This window comes from Sebastes umbrosus, chromosome 2 (genome assembly GCF_015220745.1).
Source record: "Sebastes umbrosus isolate fSebUmb1 chromosome 2, fSebUmb1.pri, whole genome shotgun sequence".
Classification (NCBI taxonomy): Eukaryota; Metazoa; Chordata; class Actinopteri; order Perciformes; family Sebastidae; genus Sebastes; species Sebastes umbrosus.
The window spans coordinates 21,731,853-21,754,617 of NC_051270.1; the positions used below are offsets into that span (position 1 = coordinate 21,731,853).

The 22,765-nt window shown below is 38.7% G+C and overlaps 1 protein-coding gene across 4 annotated transcripts in view; it reads left to right on the forward strand.

The window, feature by feature from the left end:
* Positions 1–22,765, forward strand: part of LOC119477745 (protein diaphanous homolog 3-like) — a 188,522-nt gene that overhangs the window by 41,494 nt on the left and 124,263 nt on the right. For all 4 annotated transcript variants that reach the window (XM_037751877.1, XM_037751861.1, XM_037751869.1 and 1 more), the window contains 8 exons: positions 993–1,103; positions 1,597–1,715; positions 1,918–2,034; positions 6,190–6,308; positions 6,396–6,460; positions 7,383–7,487; positions 9,514–9,837; positions 12,307–12,421. In XM_037751877.1, coding sequence (XP_037607805.1) covers positions 993–1,103; positions 1,597–1,715; positions 1,918–2,034; positions 6,190–6,308; positions 6,396–6,460; positions 7,383–7,487; positions 9,514–9,837; positions 12,307–12,421 — 1,075 coding nt within the window. The remainder of the gene's footprint in view (positions 1–992; positions 1,104–1,596; positions 1,716–1,917; positions 2,035–6,189; positions 6,309–6,395; positions 6,461–7,382; positions 7,488–9,513; positions 9,838–12,306; positions 12,422–22,765) is intronic.

Below are 22,765 nucleotides of genomic sequence, written 5' to 3' on the forward strand. Positions count from 1 at the left end.
CCGCCAAAGTCAAAGATGCCTTCATTTTCTCTTAACAACTGGGTGTCTTTACATATTTGTAATTGAACTATGCATTATTCTGAATATAAAGCTGAGGCTAATGTAGATAGTTGAATACACGGATATGAGTTATTAAATGTGTGATAAGCTGGAATCGAATTATAGACATCAAATACTATTATAGCATCTATAGTGTGATGTTTTACTCATGAAAAATGATGTAAAGCATCGCAGTGATCGTTCTTGCTCCCCTTTGTCTCTTGCTATTGATTAAGTACTTCTAGCTAGTTTCAACTCTCTGCATATTGATTTTACTTTCAAATTTTACTTCAAATAATTGTTAAATATAACAATGGTATTGTTTTCTTGACGGCCATTGCACCCCAGTCACATGTCAAACAAAGGTTTTGTTACACTTGGTAATACTACCTGTCTGTATTATAATAATGGAATCTTACTTTGAAGACAGGTTTGAGGAATATGACAAAAATAAGAGTGTGCTATCCGATTGGCAACGAACTTGGACGCATCTGAATATCCTTCCTTGGCTCTAGCATTGCCATACCCTCTTTTCACACATGAGTGGATTCCTTTGCCGATCAATAATTGATTTTTCTGTCTGTGTTTGCCCGGCTAGTTGAAGAGTCACAGGATGCGGCGGTCCCTGTGCAGTAAACCAAACTCATAGAGGAGTGAAAAACAGCTTCCAAAAGAGCGAGTTTGCCCTTAAATTGACTGTTAGTTAGTTGTGTGTGTATGGGTCTGCAGTTGTTGCATTAATATTAAAATCAGCCCCCCTAGTTGGTGACTGGAGAAAATAGACATGCATTAGTTATGGTCCTCTGCTTCCAAGGGACATAACTCATTTAGAATGCATGCCGGCATGCTTTTCATCAACTTCTGGAAGAAGAAGTCCGTCGTCTCTTTCTCTGGTTCCCTCTCTCACTCCCCCCCCCTCTGTCTCTTTGTTCTGTGTACCCTTCATGTTGCAGGTGGCATGCATGCAGCTCATCAATGCACTAGTGACGTCCCCTGATGAGCTGGACTTCAGGCTGCACATCAGAAATGAATTTATGCGCTGTGGCCTGAAAGAGATATTGCCGGTAAGCATAACATAACCACACACACACAAACACACACACACACACACTCACCTTGTATTAATATTTAAATGAGTTGTCCACTTCAGTGAAATATTGTAGATTTGCTCCAGCAAATAATTTATGAAACACAGAGGAGAGTTTGCACGTCCTCTGTCTGTGCCAGCGCCCAGAAACCAATAAAGTTTCTAGTGCCTTGGCTAATAATCTTCCTAGTGGCTTTTATACCATCTACCTAACATGTTTATCTGTTGTAAACATTGTTGCTGTAGCTGCCAAGGAAACAAATAAATTAAAGCGAGGAGCTGGACCCCACACCTGTTTTAGCACGATGAGTGATAGCGTTTAGAATGAGCTCCTTGTCTTGACTTGAGCTTGATGCTTCACTTTTGGTGCTAATGTCACAGAAGGTCTCAAGCCTTCTATTTTGCTTGATTCCTAATCTCTTTTAATCTGTTTTAACTTTTCTTCTTTTTCTATCTTAATCCATCTGTAGCACCTGACAGCCATCAGGAACGAGGCCCTTGACATTCAGCTAAAGGTGTTTGAGGAGCACAAAGAAGAGGACATGATAGAGTTCTCTCATAGGCTGGAAGACATCAGGGGCGAGCTTGAATATCCTTGTCATGATTACAAACAGAAGCATGTAACACTATGTTCTCATTCAGTACATTTGAAACATTCATGTATCCAGCTATGGTCAGTTATTCCTAAAAAAAGAAATCTTTCATTTCTTTTTTTTATTTCAGTAGCTTCTAATGTTTTTATGTGAAAATGCAGTGTTGCGGATTATGTAAAAGTCCTTGACTCGCTGCACTGATGTGGGGGATGTGTTCAGTATTGTGCAGAGCTTGGTGAAGGACAGCAGTGCAGAGCCCTATTTCCTCTCTATACTGCAGCACCTGATGCTTATACGCAACGACTACTTGGTCAGGTAAAAATCAGCAGCACACACGTTACACACAGAACATTAATTATCTAAAAAGTGTAATGAAGCATGCAGTTTTTTCTTTTCATTGTCTTCCGTCAATTACCCTCAGTGTCTCCCTGTATGTCTGTGACTTTCTGTGCTTTTTATTTGTTTTTAATCAGCACTATTTATGAGCTCTATTATTATCTTTATTCTCTGGTCAGAAGTATACAGTAATGTAGCTTATGGTCTGGTTGATAATAATGATGACTGACGTATAGCATTTTAATCTCTCATCTCAGCCAAATGCACACACAAGCAGGGCTTTTGAACACTGGTAATGATGTACACTGGTGAGAGCTTATGTTTTGTTGAGGTCTCACGCCTTAAACCCTCTCAATGACATTGGCTAACAAAGAGAATGATGTCCCTTTCATCTCCAGTCAATCTACAGCAGCCATGGCTCCAGAGTATTTCTCATCTCCTATTAATGGTGCTTTTCAAAGGCTTATTTTATGTTGGTTCTCTCACAGCTGGGTGTGGGTTAAACCTTGGCTTGATCAAAAGATGGAGCTCTAATCTGAAGAATATGAAATGCATCACCTGGAGTTTTTCTCTCACCCTAAAAACAACACCTGAAGTGTCTGGCGCTCTGTTCTGGCTCTGGTCTGATTAGTTTTCTTCATGTGAAATTATTATGAAATGTTAACGTTAGTGTTATGACTGCCAGCATTGCTGCCATCTGTTTTGTAAGCATTAATAACTGCATAAGACTATTACTGTACACAAAAAGACACACTACCCTCCCGTGTTCAGTTCTCACTGACCATGGCATGTCTAGACTATACAGTCTTCTTTTTCATCTTTTGGCAGACAAACAGCTGGACCACACAGATTACAGTAATAGTAACAGTTATACTTTATATGATTTATGCTTTATTGGACAATGATTCAATATTCAACTGTATTGTCTGACACTGGAATATATTGCTGAAACAATTAGTCAATTGACCCTAGGCATGGCAGGCCTGTCAATTTGGGGTTTTCTCCTCCACATGCTCGATTAAGAGCAATACTCTGTATACACTATAGAGACTTTAGAGAGGGTTTTTTGCCTGTTCCAAACCAAAAATACATGCGCAAAAAGGTTAAGGAATGAATTATACTGTGTTTTTGTCTACTCTAATGTGAGCTAAATGGCTAAGGTTAGCATGTCCAGTGAGCATACGACCAACTGCCTACAATAGTAATCTAACGCAGAGACACTTCCAAGGCCGAGAAGCATTTCATAATTTGTGGGATTATAGGTTACGTTTAAAAAAAAAAGAAAAGAAAAGTTTTTTTTATGGCTGGGCAATAGATCGATAATATATCAATATCGTGATAAAAGACTACATATTGTCTTATCGTAATATGGCATAAGTATTGTCTTTTCCTGGTTTTAAGGCTACATTACAGTAAAGTGATGTTTTTTTTTACGTTCTTACCAAACAAGGTGTTCTATTATTTGCCTTTACTCACTCAATCATTATATCCATGATCATTATTTATCAAAAATGTTTTGATCATATTTTGTGAAAGCACCAACAGTCAACCCTGCAATATCGTCGCAATATTGATATTGAGGTATTTGGTCAAAAAATATTATGATATTTGATTTTCTCCATATTGCCCAGCCCTACCACTCTGTAACCGTTAGTATTTTCCCACTGTGTGGAAGCCGGTCCTGGATGCTATCAGAGTTTAGGGTAACGTTAGCAGCTCTCCAAGGTTGTGTTACGGACGACAAACACATTTGTAAGTTCTCATTCTAAAAGCCTTTTCTCTTGAAAGCATAAATCTGAACTATGTTGATCTTGTCCAAGTATATAAGTTAAGCAACTAAACAGGGTTTAAAAGTCTGATCAAAATGGGCTTTTGAAATTGTGATGGCCACTCTCACATTTTATGGCCTAAGCGATTATTAAATTGATCAAAAGATCATCAACGTATTGATAATCAAAATGATCGTTACAATCGTCATACAAGCAACAATTGTTTTGGACTGAGGTTGCCAATAGTGTTCAGTGCTTGAGTGCAGAGATGGTTAAATAGATACACTACAACAAAATAGATACACAACAACATCTTTTACATTCACATACTAATATTGAGACTTAGGTTGGCCAAAACTTTTGTTTTTCTGTTTTCATTTTTTCTTCATAAGCATATGATCCTAAGGGAAAATCACTAGAACACATTCTTGTACACACTGTATACATTAGTCATTATTAAAAATGTGATTATTGTAAAAATGCATAGTTTAATGGTATAGATGATTGCATATTTCCCCCTTCATCCTCATACCATATAGTGTAGCTCTTCAGGCTCTCTTTTAGTTGGCTTCAAGTATTTCTTTTAGAATACATTTGCAAGTTTTCCTCAGGCAGTTCCCTTCTGATATAATTAATTTTCACCATTGGCACATAAGGCGTCATATCTGAATGTGATCATTTTAATGCACTGCATCTCTCCCGACTGACTGGTGTAGTGATCTTTGGGTATTTAATTCTTGGTATTCTTGATGTTAAGAATATATAGCGCCCTTTTACACAGAGGTCCAAGAATCCCAGAATAATGAAAAGAGCACCAGCAGCTCTACTGGTAAAATGCTTTATTCCATTAGATTGTCAATATTTTCATCTCAATTCAGACAATGATTCCATTGTTGAGCTAACCTTCAAAATCCTAGACATCATGGTACTCATACTATCAGATCCAGTGTAATTTTTTAGGAAGAGGTGGTAGGCAGTGTCCCTAATTTTATCACTGTTTGTAAGTCTCAAAGTACGAGTTAATGATTTGGCGTATAAGGGATTTTGACTCTCAGCGGCATTGTTGTAAGATAATGAGCAGATCAAACAGACACTTTTCCTTTAACTTGCAATAGCAGTGTGGCTCCCAGCCTTGCATGTCATCTGTTGTTGCATTATAATATCTCCTTTCTCTTATTGTCTTATTATGCCCTTGGTTATTCTGTGATCAATGCATTCAACTGAGCCATTTGAAACAATTTAACCACAATTACTCAGCACCTGGTAATAGGTTGGTATTCCCCCATTGTTCAGTACCATCAAAACGGTTCTCATGTTAAGGTGTAAGTGATGTATAAATTAACATTATTAAGTTTTAGTAGACCTAAAGAAACCAGAAGACCCTTAACTTATGTAACATCATTTTGGCCGTATTATAGTGCCAATAATCAAGACAGCCAGCCTTTTCATTTATCATCAATGCAAGGTTACATCCTGAAAAAAAAACAGGTAACAAGTAAAAAATGTTTTATTTTTATTTTTTATTATTTTTATTTTATTTTATGAAATACATTCTGTTTATGTGTTCACTGGGAACACAGTCTCTGTTCCCCTTCTGTCCTCCGTTCAGCCCCATCATTCTTGTTTTGTCAAATCGTTTCTCTTTTATTTTGCTGGCCATTTCCCTTTCCTATAATGGTTGTGTCCACCCATTTCCTTCTAAATGGCTGGGAGTGTGTTGGGAGTTGTCATGTGGTGTTAGAGGAAGATGTGTAAGAATTTTCGATAATCCTGATTCTCATGTAAACAACGTTAGGGATGTTGTTGTTTGAGCATGTAACATGTATTGTGATGCTCTGTGTCAGCTGGTTGAAAATTGCACCTGTTGTATAAACATCAGGCTTTGATTTGACTCGCTAACACATCAGGATGGTAAGTAGATCCTCTCAGGACGAACAGACGTGCAATAGATGTTGTGTGTACAGAGTGACAACATAATGAAAATACAACATAGACGACCCATATGAAAAAAAAGGTACATATAATGTGAACATGTATAAAGAGATGGCTCCAGGAAGATGTCAAGCAGCTTACAGGCGTCGCCTCCTGTTATGTTTAGAATCTTTGATGTCTGTCATGCAATGACTGATTGATTTCACAGTTATACCTGAAGAAGTTGTTGTCACATTTCCCTTATACCTTCTCACTGACCCTGCTTCTCCTGCATACAGCTCAGTGGTCACACCTGAATCTGTCCAGATAACAGTTCTTGTACAAATGCATACACATAACAGATTAAAAGAATGAAATTAAATTAAATCAAATCAAATGTTGTATGTTTTTTCTTCTTGTCTTTTTCTCTTGTCTCACTCATCCTGACTCTCAGGCCCCAGTACTTTAGGATCATTGAGGAGTGTGTGTCTCAAATCGTGCTCCACCGTAGTGGCACTGACCCAGACTTCAGTTACCGCAAGCGCCTGGATGTGGACTTCAGCCACCTCTTAGGCAAGTCGCACGCTTCTTGCGGTTAATTTACATTAAGTATTTCAATAAAACATAAATGATTTTCATTCTGCTTTTTTTTGTTTTCAGAGGTGTGTGTCGATAAAGCTCGATCTGATGAGTATGAACAAAGAGCTTCAGAACTGGCACAGAAGGCAAGTATTGACAAAAAAACAACATAGATTTTCATCCTACTACATTATCCACTACACCACCTGGCCAAGACATTTATTCTAATTTGTTCTATAAAATAACACCTGTTTAGATTAGAACAAAGCATTAACACTGTGAAGCAAACATGGCCCTGACAGTTCCTGTGGGCTTTTATTATAGAAATAGTAATACAAGATCATAGCAGTAACATTCATCACTTAGCAGAACATTTGCTTTAAAATGTTCTCTGATTCTTTTCCAAAAACAGGAAAAGAGGTCTTTTGAAAGTGAGCATTACAGGATATGACATCTTGCTATAAAATATTAATAAGACAGATAATAGTACAATCGAGGAATCCAGGGTAAAGAGTATTTGTTCCTAATTTTTCAAATTGAGATCAGTGATATAGTAAAACTTGTTCTCCCCATATAACTGTACATAAATGATGTTCCTTGTATACTTTTTAATGTGTCGCTTTATTAAGGTTTATCTTTTTATGTTCATAAATGTAGCTTTACTGTACAACGCAGTTTTAGCGAAAACAGTATTTCTTTTCTTTTTTGTCGTAACACAGACACACACACAGTCAGACACACATGCTTGTGAAATGTGTGAGGTCAAATGGATTGGCTGCTGTGATTAATTTAAGTCAGTGTAGCAGCAGGTTGTAGATCCTGATTAGAAGGATGGACTCACTGATTGGCATGTGTGTATGGCACTTAAAAGGATTTATTAATGAATGGGTGTTTGACAAAAGGTTGAAATTCAATCAGTAAATGAAGGTAATCAAGGTGAAATGAATGTTGATTATATAAGATAATTACACCATTAGACTTTAACAGTTTTAACAAATACTGCTTATGTTACATTAATTTAATATCGCCGTGTGCTTGTGTGTAATTTGGATGCGTTTCCCTTTTTAGTTTGACGACGAGTTTCTAAGCAGACAGGAGGCACAAGCTCAGCTGGTTAAGTGTGATGAAAAAATAACTGAACTCCAAGCAGAGCTGCAGGCCTTCAGGTCCCAGGTAAATGACGTCTGTTTTTAATGTTTTGTGTTAATTCTTTAGGGGGTGTGAGATGTAAGAAAACACTTGATTTGATCACTCAACAAACCCCCCCTAAATCTAGCTTAGAACTTTTTTGTGAGATGTTCTCGTTATTTTGGGGTGCAGGATGGGGGTGGGAGTTTTAACCGCTGGAGCCTGCCGTTAGGGTTGACATGGAGGCTCTATGGGCTAGCTGACACTAAGTCTAATGAGAACACTGACCAGTCCTCCATGTTGGCCGTTTCTGAATCTCTGATCTTTATCCCATAAGAGGAAATTGTTCCAAAAGCAATTTATTCTGACAACCCTCTTCAACCTCACTACTGGGCTTCTCTTCAACCCCCTCCCCCAACACTCCGGAGAGTTGCTCCCAAGCCCTGGCACTGCAAGATAACTACACGCTCAGAGAGGAGAGGAGAACTTCCTTTTTATTTTCCCGATAATTTTTCAATTTCAGTGAGCAAACACAGAATGAATACTCAAATAGTACCTTGGTTCAAATGACGGTGGTACATTTAGCCAATGTGGGTACATACACACACAAACACACACACACACACACACGCACGCACAAACACACACACACACATTGTCTCGCTGTCTTTGTCTGTCTGTGTCTGTGTCAGTCTAACTCTCACCAACACACACACGCACTCGCACACTTGTTAATTCAGCAAAGGAGTTCTTCCCTCTGGAGGCAGTGGCAGAGTAAAGGCCCAGGGCTGACCTTTACTGTGCGTCTTTAATCTAAAACTGGTGCACGGATCAATAAGCCATTTGCTCTGTATGATACAATTTACAAAACTTTGTAGCCCCAGTTATAACATTTGATTTTTAGCTTTGGAAAAAAACTCAAATGATTGTGGGTAGGTCCTGGATAGAATCTGGATCGTTTATGAGCATTTGGCCTCTGCTGGATGGTTGACAGAACACGCTTCTGTTATCCGTAGCACCGTGGTATTAGAGAGGAAAAAATAATGTGCTACACACTTGGCAGATGCTGCATTTTGTCGTCTGCTTCCATTTTTCTCCAGTTTCAATAATTTTTTTTCCTTGAAATGTGAATTCACCATTTATTCTATTTATTTAGGAAGGTTTTCTTGGGCACTGCTCTACATTCTGCGAAAAATCCACTACTATTAACCAACGAAGTATTCTGTTATCGAGTAATATTCGCTGGAACCAAGCTAAAAAAATCACAGCTACTGCCAAATATATGACCTTCTAACTGATTAAAAAAAGATTTAAACCTGTTTAGTTTCATTATTACTGTAAAAAAAAATATATTTAAGGTAAAGGCGAGATTATTTGTTATTTAATTCAAGAATTAGATTAAAGTTATAATGGGGGTTTCACACTACTGCCCAAAGGAATATGAAAGAGTTGATACTGCATTTACTTAGTTGTATGTTTTTTGAGGTACAGTACATCAACACAGTTACACACATAAACATATTACAATCATAGTGTTATTTGTTGGTCACTGAGCTTCAGCAAAGCAGTTGGGGGAGTAAAAAAAAATAATGTCGTTGTATCATCTTTTTATTATGAATAAATTCCCAGAAGAGATCAAAATCAAGAATTACTTTATTTTAGAAAGTATCATCACCAGTGCAACAGTATGGCTCCATAATGTGTTTTTAATAGTTTTAGATGTCAGGGGAGTTCTCTGGAGCCTTAAGATACAGTATATTATGCCACAGATAATATTTGTCAGTATAATAAACTGGGATTTGGTGATGATAGTGAAATATAACGTCAGCCCTGTATTTAAGTGCCTAGCTGCAGGGCAAGTCAATAGTGCTTCTTCTTTCCGGGCATTTAATTGGCAATGTTGTTGCTACAAGGCCATTTCTTTAAATTGAGGCTACCATTTGCATTTTTGATGTAATAATTGTTCAAAGTTTGGAGAGAGAAAAACTTCAGCTGTGAATAAAATGGGCATTATTTTTGTATTTTATGTCTATGTCCCCTCATACATTTATTTTTCTTCCTGCCTTTCCAGTTTGGAGCTGTACCTGTGGCTCTGTCCTCTGCCCAGGTCGGACAGGCGTCCGCTTCCTCAGCATTCCCATCTGGGCCTCCACCGCCTCCTCCACCGCCTGGGATGCCAGCCCCCCCTCCTCCACCTCCTCCACCTCCTTTACCTGGTTGTCCTATCCCACCTCCCCCACCTGGAGTGCCTCCTCCATTTGGTGCCCCCCCTCCACCTCCTCTAGGGTTTGGGGGTAGTCTAGGCTCCCCCACCCAACAAGTGCTGCCTTATGGCCTCAGGCCTAAGAAGGATTTCAAGCCTGAGACCGCCATGAAGCGCCTCAACTGGTCCAAGGTAATACACTGCAAGGTGTTTCTAATATTTACCCACCCCCAGTCTCAGACAATGCAGTCTAATATACCACTAACTAAAACCTTAAACAATACTATGGAGTCAAATCAACACCTCACTGACGAAGTGAACAAAATTGAAAACTTAAAGTTTCACAAATGTATTTATTCCTCGGCTTTTTCAATATCCTGGATTGCAGTACATTTTAGAGATGTATCTTCTAACTGACAACAGGTAGCATTACATATTTCTGTATCGAGTGATCTACAGTATAAAGAGAGATATTAGACATGTTTTCCCACTGTGCTGGATTATGGTTAACAAGAAGTTTGGGACAAGAAACTGAAAATTTAGGCCGGGTATTTATAGTGGCCCTTTTCTCTACTCTTTGTGCCTTTGTTCCTGATGTTCATTGGCAGCACCTGAACAGTACAGATGTTTCTCTAAGAATGAAACAACAACTTCCTATCTCTGTGCCAAGCAAGTAATAATTGAAAATAACAGATGATCAGATGCTGTTGTCAGAGCAGCCTTAGTGGTACCTCTACAGATGTTGTTCTCTGCAGGACAATATTAGTTCACACCACAAGTGATATTAGTTTGTGGTTTGATTAATAATTCAATCTCAGATGTACATCGGTACAGATGTTCAGCAAACTAAACCATATGCTTGAAATTTCAAAGTGACATGAGGAGGACCTGTCTTGTGGCACAGCTGTATGGGACCCCCACATCTGGTTATGTTTGGGACAAAGCTGTTCGGAAACTTCTTCAGTAATAAGACTTCAAACTTTCAGCTTTTGCTGAGTGGTTCAGCCAGTTTTAGAGAGTAGTGACTAAACATTTTAATGATTAGAGCTCTGTGACAAAATTATTTTTGACAGACAGGAAGATGCCCAAACAACCTAGCAGCAGCCAAGCCTTGACATACTGTTGCCTTTTCACTTTCTTATAAGTACTGTGTTAGCAAACAGTTGTCAGCTTGACACACATAGCAGATACATTAGTGCCAAGTTTCACCTGACTCCACTGGGACCTTAAGTCCAATATTCACAAGTATTTTAGCCTGACTTTGGTGCACCAAGTTGTAGCATAAATGTATTAAAAGATACCAAAATATGTAATGATAATTTATAAGCCTCAAGAGGTTCCAAAAATATGCCTTTTAAATACATGAATTGGTACAAAAGATGAAGTAGAGATCTGCAAACCTGTCGGGACCCAGCGAGGCACTGAGGCGGGCCAGCCTTGGGCCATTTTTTTTTATACTCTGGGTTTGGACTCAGGCTCATTTAACTTCTCTCTGTTATTGTATATTGACTATATTATAAATATTAAAAATATGCTTTTTATTCAGGGTCATTTACACACATTGTATCCTTGTGCGTACATGACTCTTTGTGTGTGTGTTTTTGCGAGTATCAGGGAGAGCGTGCGTCAGAGAGAGCTTAAAGCGATTGGTGTTGGCTTCGGGCCGGGGTCGGGTTCGGAGATGAAGTAGAGTGATTGCACCCACTACCACAGGAAAATGTAAATTTCCCCCTGTCGATTCTAATGGTCAGGGGAGGACTTGCGCTGGAGAGACCGGGCAGCCGTTTGGAGCCCTCTGGCATCCTCAAGTGTTCTCGGGCGCGCTCGGTCCCACATGGCAGCCCGGATTGAGCCGATCTGTCTCTCTCAGCAGGCAGCGGGATGGTCACATTTCACCCCCACTTGTCGGCGGTAAAGGAGCATGGCAGCTTTTGCCAGATCTTACTGAGTTCAGAGATTCTTTCTCTCAAAGTTTGCTGGATGCCGGCCTTCAGAACGTTTGGAGCGGCTCAGGGATTTTAAGCGGGCCCAGCTGAGTTCTTTACTTATACATGTACACCTGGTTGGTTTCTGTTCTATTTTTAAGGGTTTCAAAGCCGTCTTTTTTTCCACATTTTTGTCACCGAAGGGGATGTGCAGTGTAGCTGTGTGTGTGTGTGTGTGTGTTTTCTACCATACTGTCTTGATGAAGACAATAACTTGATACATAGAAATAAAAACATGAAGTTTGCCTCCTACTTTACTGTCAGCTGCTGTTCAGATTATCTGGAACATGGTTACTGGCAACGAATTGCCAAAAAAATCATTGGACTTGGTGCCATAGTATGCAATCTTATTTTTTAGAACAGATATTGTGCAGCAGGTTTACAAGAATGTAAATGTAACTCCAAATATTAATTGTCAGGAGGTAAATTGTTGTAACATGTATTTACTTTGGAAAGTGGCAGGAATATAGTGTGATAAACATGTTCTAGTAGAAACCCAAAATACAAGTATGCACCTGAAAATGAGCATCATACGTCCTCTTTAATATGTGACAAATACATAATTCAAATGATGTGATGTATTCATATTGACATTTCCATCTGTAGCCTCTATAATCTGAAAAATAGTAAACCATTTGTTATCTAAATGTGCTGAACTACGGATGTTTGTTTTCAGATTCGTCCCCAGGAAATGTCAGAGGGCTGTTTCTGGGTGCGGGCTGATGAGAAACAATACGCAAAACCAGAATTACTCTCCAGAGTTGCTCTCACTTTTGGTTCACAAAGAACAGGTCAGACTCCCACTACATTTTTTATCTACTTAATTTATTTAATGTTCATCTGCTTGACTGCTGCACTTTTTGTTGTTTCATGTATCTTTTTTTCCACTTCACTTTCTCTTCCGTCTCCCGACTTTCTGGCTCACTGTGGATCATTGGCTTACATTTTCCGTGTGGTGCTAGGGGAGGAGATGGCAGGGTTTCTCAGTTGAGCAAGGAAAAGCCATGTGAATGCGTTTCTGTTTTTGTGTTTTGCTTGTGTGCGTGCGTGCATGCATGCATCTCTGCTTTCGAATAATTGGCTATCTGTCTACATTGAGGAGGAATTGCATGACAAAGATGGAGGCAAGTGGGTGAGTGCTTGTGCCAACGCTCTAGGCTACTGTTAGCAAACAATCTGTTTTTCTTACCACTTTCATTGAATGGATGGTGAGATATGCATGACAGAAGTCATCACTTATTAGTTTGATTTGATCCAAATTCCTCTGCTGTTTTAAGCGTGGGTTGAGGTCTTATTAAAGCTAAATGAACTGGAATGCTGATTTATTTTCAATGCCTCATGTATTTAAACGTTTCCTTGGCTAATACCATCCCCGATGTGTTATTTAAATGTGCTGGTTGAAATATGGAACAAAATAATAGTACAATTATCTAGGGTATCGTTTGGAATTTAACGTTTCTGATTATGCTTATCGATTTCCGTTCTTAACGATTCTTGATGACAATTCTTTCAGGGGGGTCAAAACAGGTCACTTGCTTATTTCACAGAAGAAACTACACAATTCATATTCATTCGTATTCAGAATTCACTTCATAACTTTTATGGAACCGGTAAATTAATTTCATACAGTTTATTTTGGTTGCTGTTATAGAACAATACGATTCAATAATAATTTGTTCTTTCTTTTTTCATTCACTGTAACTGTAACACTGAAATCCACTGAAATGACACCAGACCCAAAATATCTAGCAGCCAGTAGGCCGATATATAATCAGCCAGTTGCCTGATTGGGCCAATGCTCTAAAAAATAAAAAAAACAATAACATTTCATTCAAATAATTTTCAAGACATTGCTTCACGAGCGACGTTGCTACATCTACCACTCCGCTGCATGAAGGACAGACACAGGGATTGACCACAGTCAATGGCGCACAGCCTTACCCAGACTTGTTTCTTGTTTAGGAACCGATAAGCAGAATCAAAATTTAAATCTCTTAATGATTCCTTTGGAATCTGAATTTTGGAACCGGTTTCTCGATATCCAAGCCTACGATTATCACAGCATTATCTCAACATCAATGCTATTGTTTTTTACTAGTATTTATAACTATGTGCTAAAAAGTACACCTCATGATTTATCCATTGAGTAATATTCAAGCAGTCAAACATGTGAACTATGAACATAATATGATATATCTGTGAATTTAGTCATAAAACATTTATATGGAGAAATGATGAACAGCAGTATTGAAATAATGCCTTACTCTATCTGAATAGACTACATGATTAGTGTCTCACATTTCACGTCTTTCCCCCTTTTTAACAGTTTTAGTACGGCCTCTCTAACATATAAGTTGCACAGTCAGCAGTCCTTGCTCAATCAGAGTCCCCAAGGCTGCCATGCTGTTTTGGATTTCGGCGGGCTATTTTGACTATTCCCGGTGGTAATGCTACATGATAAGACACCGTACAGTTACATCCTCGCACATTAGTATGGCTGGCAAGATGTGGAATATTCATGTACAAGGTTGTTGGAATGATTAAAGCTAGAGCAGGAGGTAGCATGAGATGTTATCAGTCTTGTCCTCTCCTGTGCGTGTTCTATTAGTCCCTTCTCTGATGATTTATTCACATGTCTTGTGTTTTATTTCTTGTCTTGTCACTGACTCAGCTAGCTTATGCCAATTTGAATTATTCATCCAGGTGTTATCTACCTGTCACAACTCTATGCTGCTCCTCTCAAGGCGCACAAGACCCCCCCTCCCTCCCTACACACCAGTACACCCTTGTTCCCTACCATCAAGCTGTTGAATAATGGAGGCAATCTAAATGGCAAACAGGTAGACAGACACTCAAGCAGGTGTTCTCTGGAGAGGACAAAGGAAGGATGTCCACCAGCAGACAATTGTACTTCTCTGTTAGGGTAATGACCCAGAGCCTTGCACACGTTCATACACACACTATTTTATTTTACAGTAATCATGAAACACACCTCTCATCATATGGGGAGGCGCACAAAAGCACTGCTGCTCTGCAGTATGCCGGCCGCCTGGTTTGTTACTGCTCATGGGTAATGCATTTTAGATTTGCAGAGAAAGGCATGAAACATTTGACTAAATCAAACCTTTCTCATGGTTTGAGTCCATTCTCTTAGTTGTGTTTTCTCCCATCCCAGTGGACGTTGTGTAGCAGCATGACTACTGGTCGCTTGAGCCATTGAACCCAGTCGCTACTGCTGCTGCTGCATGTCAGTGAGCGTATACGCTTATGCATACGTGCATGTAGGCATGTCGTCTTATTAACTCAGCCATGTAGTATCATGTTTCATCTCACTTAAGAGCAGCAGCATCTGGATCAGCATTAAACATTGAAAAGTACACAGTATGAAACAGCATTCACTCAGTTTTTCTTATTAAATATTCATTTATATCCCCTTGAAACTTCCTTATTCTTTTGCGATGTTTGTGCCTCTTGCTGTTGTTTTCTAAGATAAATCCCAGCCATCCTGTACACAAGCTGCTGAGTTTGGATGGGGACTTGGAACAGTTTGTTTTGAGACCATCACTGTTGTATTTTTGGCAGACCCCGACTTAATCAAGTGTAAATAAAAATACAGTGATTGTTTTTTTTTTATTATTATTATTCAAAGTGTTAAGAGGAGGCTGGAACTACAGTACACATTGAACCACAATTTATATTACTGCATTTGGAGGGGTGAAACATATTTATTTGACTGAGTAGACATTATATTCACAGCGATAATATCCTTTATGGCTCCTCTGTTTATTTATTCAGAGTGGGGTGTTGTATTCGGCAAAAGGGTCAGTGCCACTTTAATACATCTCAATGAGCAAATAGCGATAAATGGTTGTTGTTGTTTTTTTTACTTTTGAGAAAGCAGCGAACAAAATGAAATCAGACCGTACTGAATAATATGAGTTGATTTCTGTGCTCGTCTCTCAAGTCTCTGCTCATTAGCTATAAAGCTTTGAGACAAATGGCCTCACCTAATCAATAGAAATCAATGGAATCTTTTCAATTAAGGACGAAGCAGTGAGAGGCTGTTCCTTTGGGATGTCTGTAAGGTTGTCTTTAGTCTAGTAGAGCAATCACAGAGTAGCTCTAAGCATAGGTGAAGCAACAGCCAATTTTGTATGTTAGAGGGGGTAAAAAGTAGCCACCTAGAATGGACTTTATAAATTGTGTGTTTGTGGATGTTGATTTATCATGTAAGCATTTGAAAGTTTGCATTCACAGTATCACAAATTACTTCCATACAGGGTATCTTGTCTTTGACAAAGTATTTTGCAAGGATGTTATTTACTTGTCTCCTCATAATGTTCTTCCCAAAATTTTCAGGTGAAAAACAGCTCATGGGCAAGATAATTTCCTTTTATTGACTCGCCCAAAATAACCCTTAATTATTGGGCCTGCAAAGAGAAGAACAGATCAATCGATTTTGTCTGTACCTTGCTTTTTAAGTCCATCAGAAACTGTCGGATAAAAAAAATAGTCCCACTTATGTTCAGGTAATTTTTGTTCCATTAGATTTATTTATTTTATTTTTCTACCTACTTCTAACCGTAGTACTGCCAGGCATCCAACACTTAAGAGTTAATGAGTCTTAGTCATTTTCCATTAGGCTACGGAACTGTGGAAGGATTTCTGTTCAGCAGCTAAGGTCAACTAAATATTCTACTAAAGCTATTTACTCTAAACAAGAACAATCCTTTAGAAGTTGTATAATGAGCTCTTTGAAGCCTAATAATAATCGTGGCTCTTTTATGACCAAATATGATAACATATTATTGTAGTCACTGTATTGTTGTGTGTTTGGACTCATTAGCTATTTGCGTAGCTGCTTACACATACAGAAAAAAATTCAGGTTATCCAGTCTGATCAAAATAGTTTTCTCTCCTGTTTATGACTTAAGAACAGGTGGGAAAAAAAAGGTTTTGCCAGGAGAGGCTCTTTCTGAGTTCCTTTATTCTTTTTTTTTCATCTGTGAAACAGGTGGGCCAGGATCATTTTTCTAAATTACACTTTCACATTCAGTTTGTAATGTCTGTCGTCCGACTATATATTGATAACACGGTGCGAAAATGAACTAAATGTGTTTTATTTCTGTAAAAAAAAGCAAAACGACGGTGGGGAGGTGGGTACGTATTGTAATCGGTGTGTGCCCGACCACCGTGTACATCGGTAACACCGATTTCAAGCCTACATCCATACAAGGCAACAACTTTATTAGTCTTGAGGTGAATGTCACCTATGCTTAAAGCTCACTGCCATGGCCTTGTTTTTATCACTTGCCATATAGCAGACAAATGGGTGAAATGTCATGCGTTGTTGGTTTTCAAACACAGAGACAAAAAATAAATGTGTTGCTTAACAGACATTGTGTAAAATAGGAGAAAAAAAAAGTACGTCTTTAGAATGATTGCATGCTACAAATATGTTTTAGACATAACCATGCCCTGTGAACATGCTTAGCAGAATAGTAATTTAATTTTGAGAAGTGCAAGGAGATATACAGCAGATGTCTGCACATTTGGCATCTCTGGTTGGATTCTTTTAACCATTACAATTCCAATCACTTTTCTCCCAAGTTACAATGAAAGAACATTTATATGCAGATCACATTTCTGTTAGGATTCAATAAAAAAAACATTTGGCTCAGTAAGACATATCATTTTAGTAGGGGATGTTGTGGTTGCATTGTTGTGATTTTGTGAGTCTTTTTCAAGTGACCTTTAGAAATTCACAACAGGTAACAAAAATGAAATGAACAAAAGAAAATTAATTCAATCTCAATTTCCGATTCAAACAATAAGTCAGTATGCTGCCAGTTTAGAGACTGCAAAGGCAGCTGTACTATAACTCATGGCAGCAGCCACAATTGTAGTTGATTAGGTAATTTAGTACACTTTAAAAAGTATGCAGTACATAATTATACAGTCATCTACATAAATATTGGTTGGAATTTGAAAGGGTATATAGCCCAAATTAAGGCTGCCACACGTTTTGACTTATTTTTATTTTTGTTTACTACATATACATAATATACTGTATTGTATTTATATTATGTTGCTATATTAACACAGACAACACTAAGTATCATTACTAAATCACATTATATATTATTCTAGTGTATGCTGTTTACATAATAGACTTGCTGACTCGCTGCTATTAACCACGCCAATGTCACATTACCTCGTAACTTTGTCTTTAATTTCTCTTGTAGAGTTTTTATTTTTACTCTTATTATTCTGCTCATACTGTATATACCTCTTCTTATTATTTATTTTTTTACTTCCCTATTTATCTGTATTTAATTCTGTCTTTGTGCTGCTGCAACACCTTAATTTCCCCTCTGAGATCAGTAAAGGTTTGTCTTATCTGATCTTATATTGTTAAAAAATAAGTAAAGTTACATACTTAATCAGGTGCTTTTTGCTGCCATGTACGTCAAGCACCGATATTCATGCAGATATTTACACATGCACACAAACGTAACTGGTTTAATACATGCTGCAAGAAGAAAACGCTGCAGGAGAGATGGGGGATATATATCAAGTCTATTTGTGACCTGCTACAGTAAATCAATGCTGGTGGTCAGATAGGATTGTGCGTTCCTGCAGGAAAATGGTGTTGATTTCCTGTTTCCTCACTCATTAAAAAGAAAGGCACTCTTCCTGTGTTGTTAATTATGACACCCGTCCTGTGTACAGATAAGTGGGCTGTCTGGGTGAGCAAGTTCACTCAAGTGCTCTTTTCATTAACGCCTACGTGCATGAACACACACAGACGCACTTAAGTTTACATCAGACAAAGACATTTTATACATGTTTGCCAGAAAAAACAACAACACATGATCATTTACTATCACCACTGGCCACATGTTTTTTCTCTTCTGTCTAACCCATATGCATCTCAAAAGTTTAGAGCTGTAGAGGATCATTTTGGAGGCCAAGACACAAATCTGAATTCATCATAGACATGATTATCTTGCTATAGGCTTATATTATATAATTATTTATATCTATGTAACAACTCCACTTAGATAATCAAATTTAATATCAACAATAACCACTGACAACTACTTGATAGATTGCCATGAGATTTGGTACAGACATCCATATTTCCCGCAGGATGAATCCTACTGACTTTAATGATCTCTGACCTTGTTTTTATTGAAATATCTCAACAACTATTAGATGGATTGCCATAAAAAGTGGAAAAGACATTCATGGTCTCCAGAGGATGAACTGTAAGAACTTTGATCCCCTGACCTTTTTTCAAGCACCATCATCAGGTCGAAGTTTTAGTTCGTCTAACACTTTTGTTTACCACCAAAGATCTTCAAAACTAATGGCACTAACCCTAACCCCAATGTACTTTGTGTTTAGTGCTAATTAGCACATGCTTACCCTTGTTGTTGACTCTTAGACCTGAAGCGGTTAGACTCAATATTACATAGTTCGTGTTTGCCATGTTGGGGAAATAATCTGTCTTTCATTGCCAGCTAGTAGTATCCACATATTCTTTCCACACACTGTGCAGCAGTGTTGTTGAGTTGTAATACAATGCAATCCTCTATCACAGCTGGCTGCGGTAGCAAGTACAACGTAACTGTGATCATTGGCGTGGCCAGAGGTTTAACAGACTTATACCTTTCAACCCATAGATGTCAGTGCAATGATGCTTTTCCTCCATACAAGATCTAGTGTTGAGTTGCTTTTAAGTGAAGCTCAGACAGGGAATCCAGCTACCGCCTTGCTGTTCTTTTGAACCACTACTTCTCTACTTCTCCGTTCCTGACCGCTCTCTCCATTACACCACAGCTGCTGTTCTGCGAGAGTCAATGCATGCGAGTGGACAGCTTGCTTTGTGTAAAATGAAACAGCTGTAGACTAGTGTCTTTCTCCGCTTGCATTCACAAAATATTAAAACTTCCCATCAAAGCGTGAGGTGTGGTGGAGTGAGTCTGTGTATAGTGGAGGGAATGTCAGATTTTATATGTATATATAGATAGATATAGATATACATTATACATGGTAGGTGTATCTATAATCATAGTAAATTACAGACTTCAGTTCCAGTTTCATTCCTGCTACAAATTCAAAATTTTAAAACGAAACCTAGTAAGATACGTTAGCTCAGCATAACACATCGTTTAAAGTACATTTCATTTTTATTGAAAAGTCAGTGCAAGAAACATAATGCCAGATAGTGGCCATAAAAAGGGGTAAAGGGTCATAAATTGACCAGTTTTGTCCCTCAGTATTCTTCCTCCAGTTTCTGGAGTCAGAGATCAGAATCCTCTGTAAGAATGTAGAGTTGCAGTCAGCATTATACGCTACACCCTCACTATTTCTCATGCTAACCTTTTGAGTTGAGCCATTTCAGGCATATTGGAAGGAGCAGTTTGAAAAATTCTTTGTCTCTCAAGAGATAGTCAGACATTTTGAATCCCTGAGGGAAGGGAAGTAGATTTAATAGAGCCACTAGTAGCACTGTTGATGCTTCTGCCACTGCTTGTGCTCCTTGAACAGTGGTCTTGTGTCTTTTAAAAACACTTACCAAGGCAGGAGGGTGTAGACTTTAGTTTGTCGGATTTTGTCTCAAGGATGTACCGTTCTGCGGTAAACCCTACCTCTACTGGTCTTGCCATTGAATATCTACTGTAAGCCCACCTCCCAACACATGAACACACTAACTAAAGCAAGGAATGTCTGTATGTACGTTGTGTGTGTGTGTGCTTTGCATATCTTGAGAACCATCCATCCGATCTACTTCACACCTGGCTGGTGTTTTGGTGGGGACCCAAGGACGTGCATTATCGAAGTTGGTGCAATTCGGACACGCGGCATGTTCAATATTGATATACTTTGAATAAAAGCGCTCTGTGCAGCAGCGGGGGCGGGGCTTCAGGGCTCTGCATAATGAGTCGAGCATGTCGTCTGCAGCGGTCCTTTACAGGCCGTGGCTCATTGACTGCAGTTCACTTTTGCGGCTGGATATACTAACGTTACAACCAAACTCTTCTTCACTTCCCCGGAGTCAACGAGTGATTGTGGTTCTCGAGAACAAGCAGCACTTTCAGGGGCCAAGCAATTGGCCCGGTCCAAACAGGCACACGTTCCGAACTGGAACGCGCTCCGAACCAAGCCCCCAGGAAGAGCGCCGGGCTTTGAAGCAAATTTTACATAGAGGCCAAATGGTGGAATTACAACTTCCATGTCCATCACGTGGTGCCATTGGGCCCAAAAACACTTCCCCCCATAGACTTACATTGGGAAAGAGACGTCTGTAAATCAGCGGCTAATTTTTTTTTGAGGTAAATCAACTTCCCAATTGCTTCATTCGCCTCTGAGCAAAATTCATAGGAATGAACGGGCACCGTCTCAAACGCTGTATCCATTTCTCTTTATATATCCATGCTCTGAAACAGGCATGACCCCCGACAACACTGCAAGCAGTAATGCAGAGAGCCAAGCAATTGGTTCACGCTCCGAACGGCCATGCCCAGAACGGGCACAGCACTAGTGTTTCTTAATTCTTTTGACCTCACCCCACGGTCTTTTTCTTGGTTAGGGCCTGGTCAGTTCATGCCGATGCAACTACAGGCATGCAATTCTATTTCTTCCAACTGGCTTCCTGAGATGTTATTGTCTTCCCATAGTATACAGCTGAAAGGTTATATTTCATACAGATTAAATCTCATATCATCTGGGGCAATTTTCCCATAAACACATAGATAATGTGACTTGTAAACTTTGACATAAATGGCTGTCTAGTGTAATATTTATGCATTATTGTTTGCATTTCCCCCCTCAATATACGCAAAATGACAACAACTCCCAAAACAGGACAAGTGCTCAAATGTTTTTAATAAAATTGTTCCCATCTGTCACGCCTTCACTCGCAAATGCAGTGTTCATATCTACTTTTATTCAGACAACCACCTCCATCAGGGTGCTTGCAAAGTGGTGAAAACATAGATTCAATTAAATTCCAATTCTAAATTTCATATTTTAAAATGTTTTATATTTCCGATTGCTATGATGTCCTCTCTACAAAAATGTGAATCTCATCATGCTGTGCTTATATTTTTTATATTTAAAAACCTTCTACACCATAAACTGTTCTATGGCAATCTTTAATCAGACTTTATTGGCTGAGAAGGCGTAACCAAATTAACGGTCACAACCTGTATCTACAAGCTGAATTATTTTTTACTTGCATCACATGCTGCTGTAGGTTTATAAATACATTTTGGAAAAAAAAAACTATAGAAGTATATAAGCTTCTACAGCATTTTTTCTGGCTCTTAATCCTCTGATTCACACAAAATCTGAATCTTGGGGGCTCACCGAAGCTTAGAGGTTAAGACACCAACTGGTTCAACATTTCCTGTCATCTCTCTACTGTCTATAATAAAAGCATACAATTTCCTCAGGCAATAACTTGCAACAAACTTGCTTTTATATACAGCTTGTAAGATGCTGTCTCTTAATAATTCCTTATAATTTATCTTGATGATAGCAGCTATTGAGTGTGTTAGGGCAAAGAAATAGAACTTAAAGAAATGTTCTTACAAGTTAACGTCAGGAGTTTTCTTCATATTTGTACTAGGACTGTCAAAGTTAACGAGATAAGAATATGTTAACGCAAATTCTTTTTACTAATTTCACACTAATTTCCTTAACATATTAACGGAACTTGCAATTTTTAGGTTGTAGCGGGCTCAGTTTTAAAGCTAGAGTGAAGATACTGGCATCGTATGAAACTAGAAAACCTAAAGGAATTCATGTCATACTAGCTTGTCGTGAAGGAGAATAAATAACGCCACAAAGTTATGCTAAATTTTGGTGTGGAAAAACTTGCATTGCCATATTCAAAGGGGTCCTTTGACCTCTGACTTCAAAATATGTGAATGAAAAATGGGTTCTATGGGTACCCATGAGTCTCCCCTTTACGGACATGCCCACTTTATGATAATCACATGCAGTTTGGGGCAAGTCGTAGTCAGGTCGGCACACTGACACACTGACAGCTGTTGTTGCCTGTTGGGCTGCAGTTTGCCATGTTATGATTTGAGCATATTTTTTCATGCTAAATGCAGTACTTG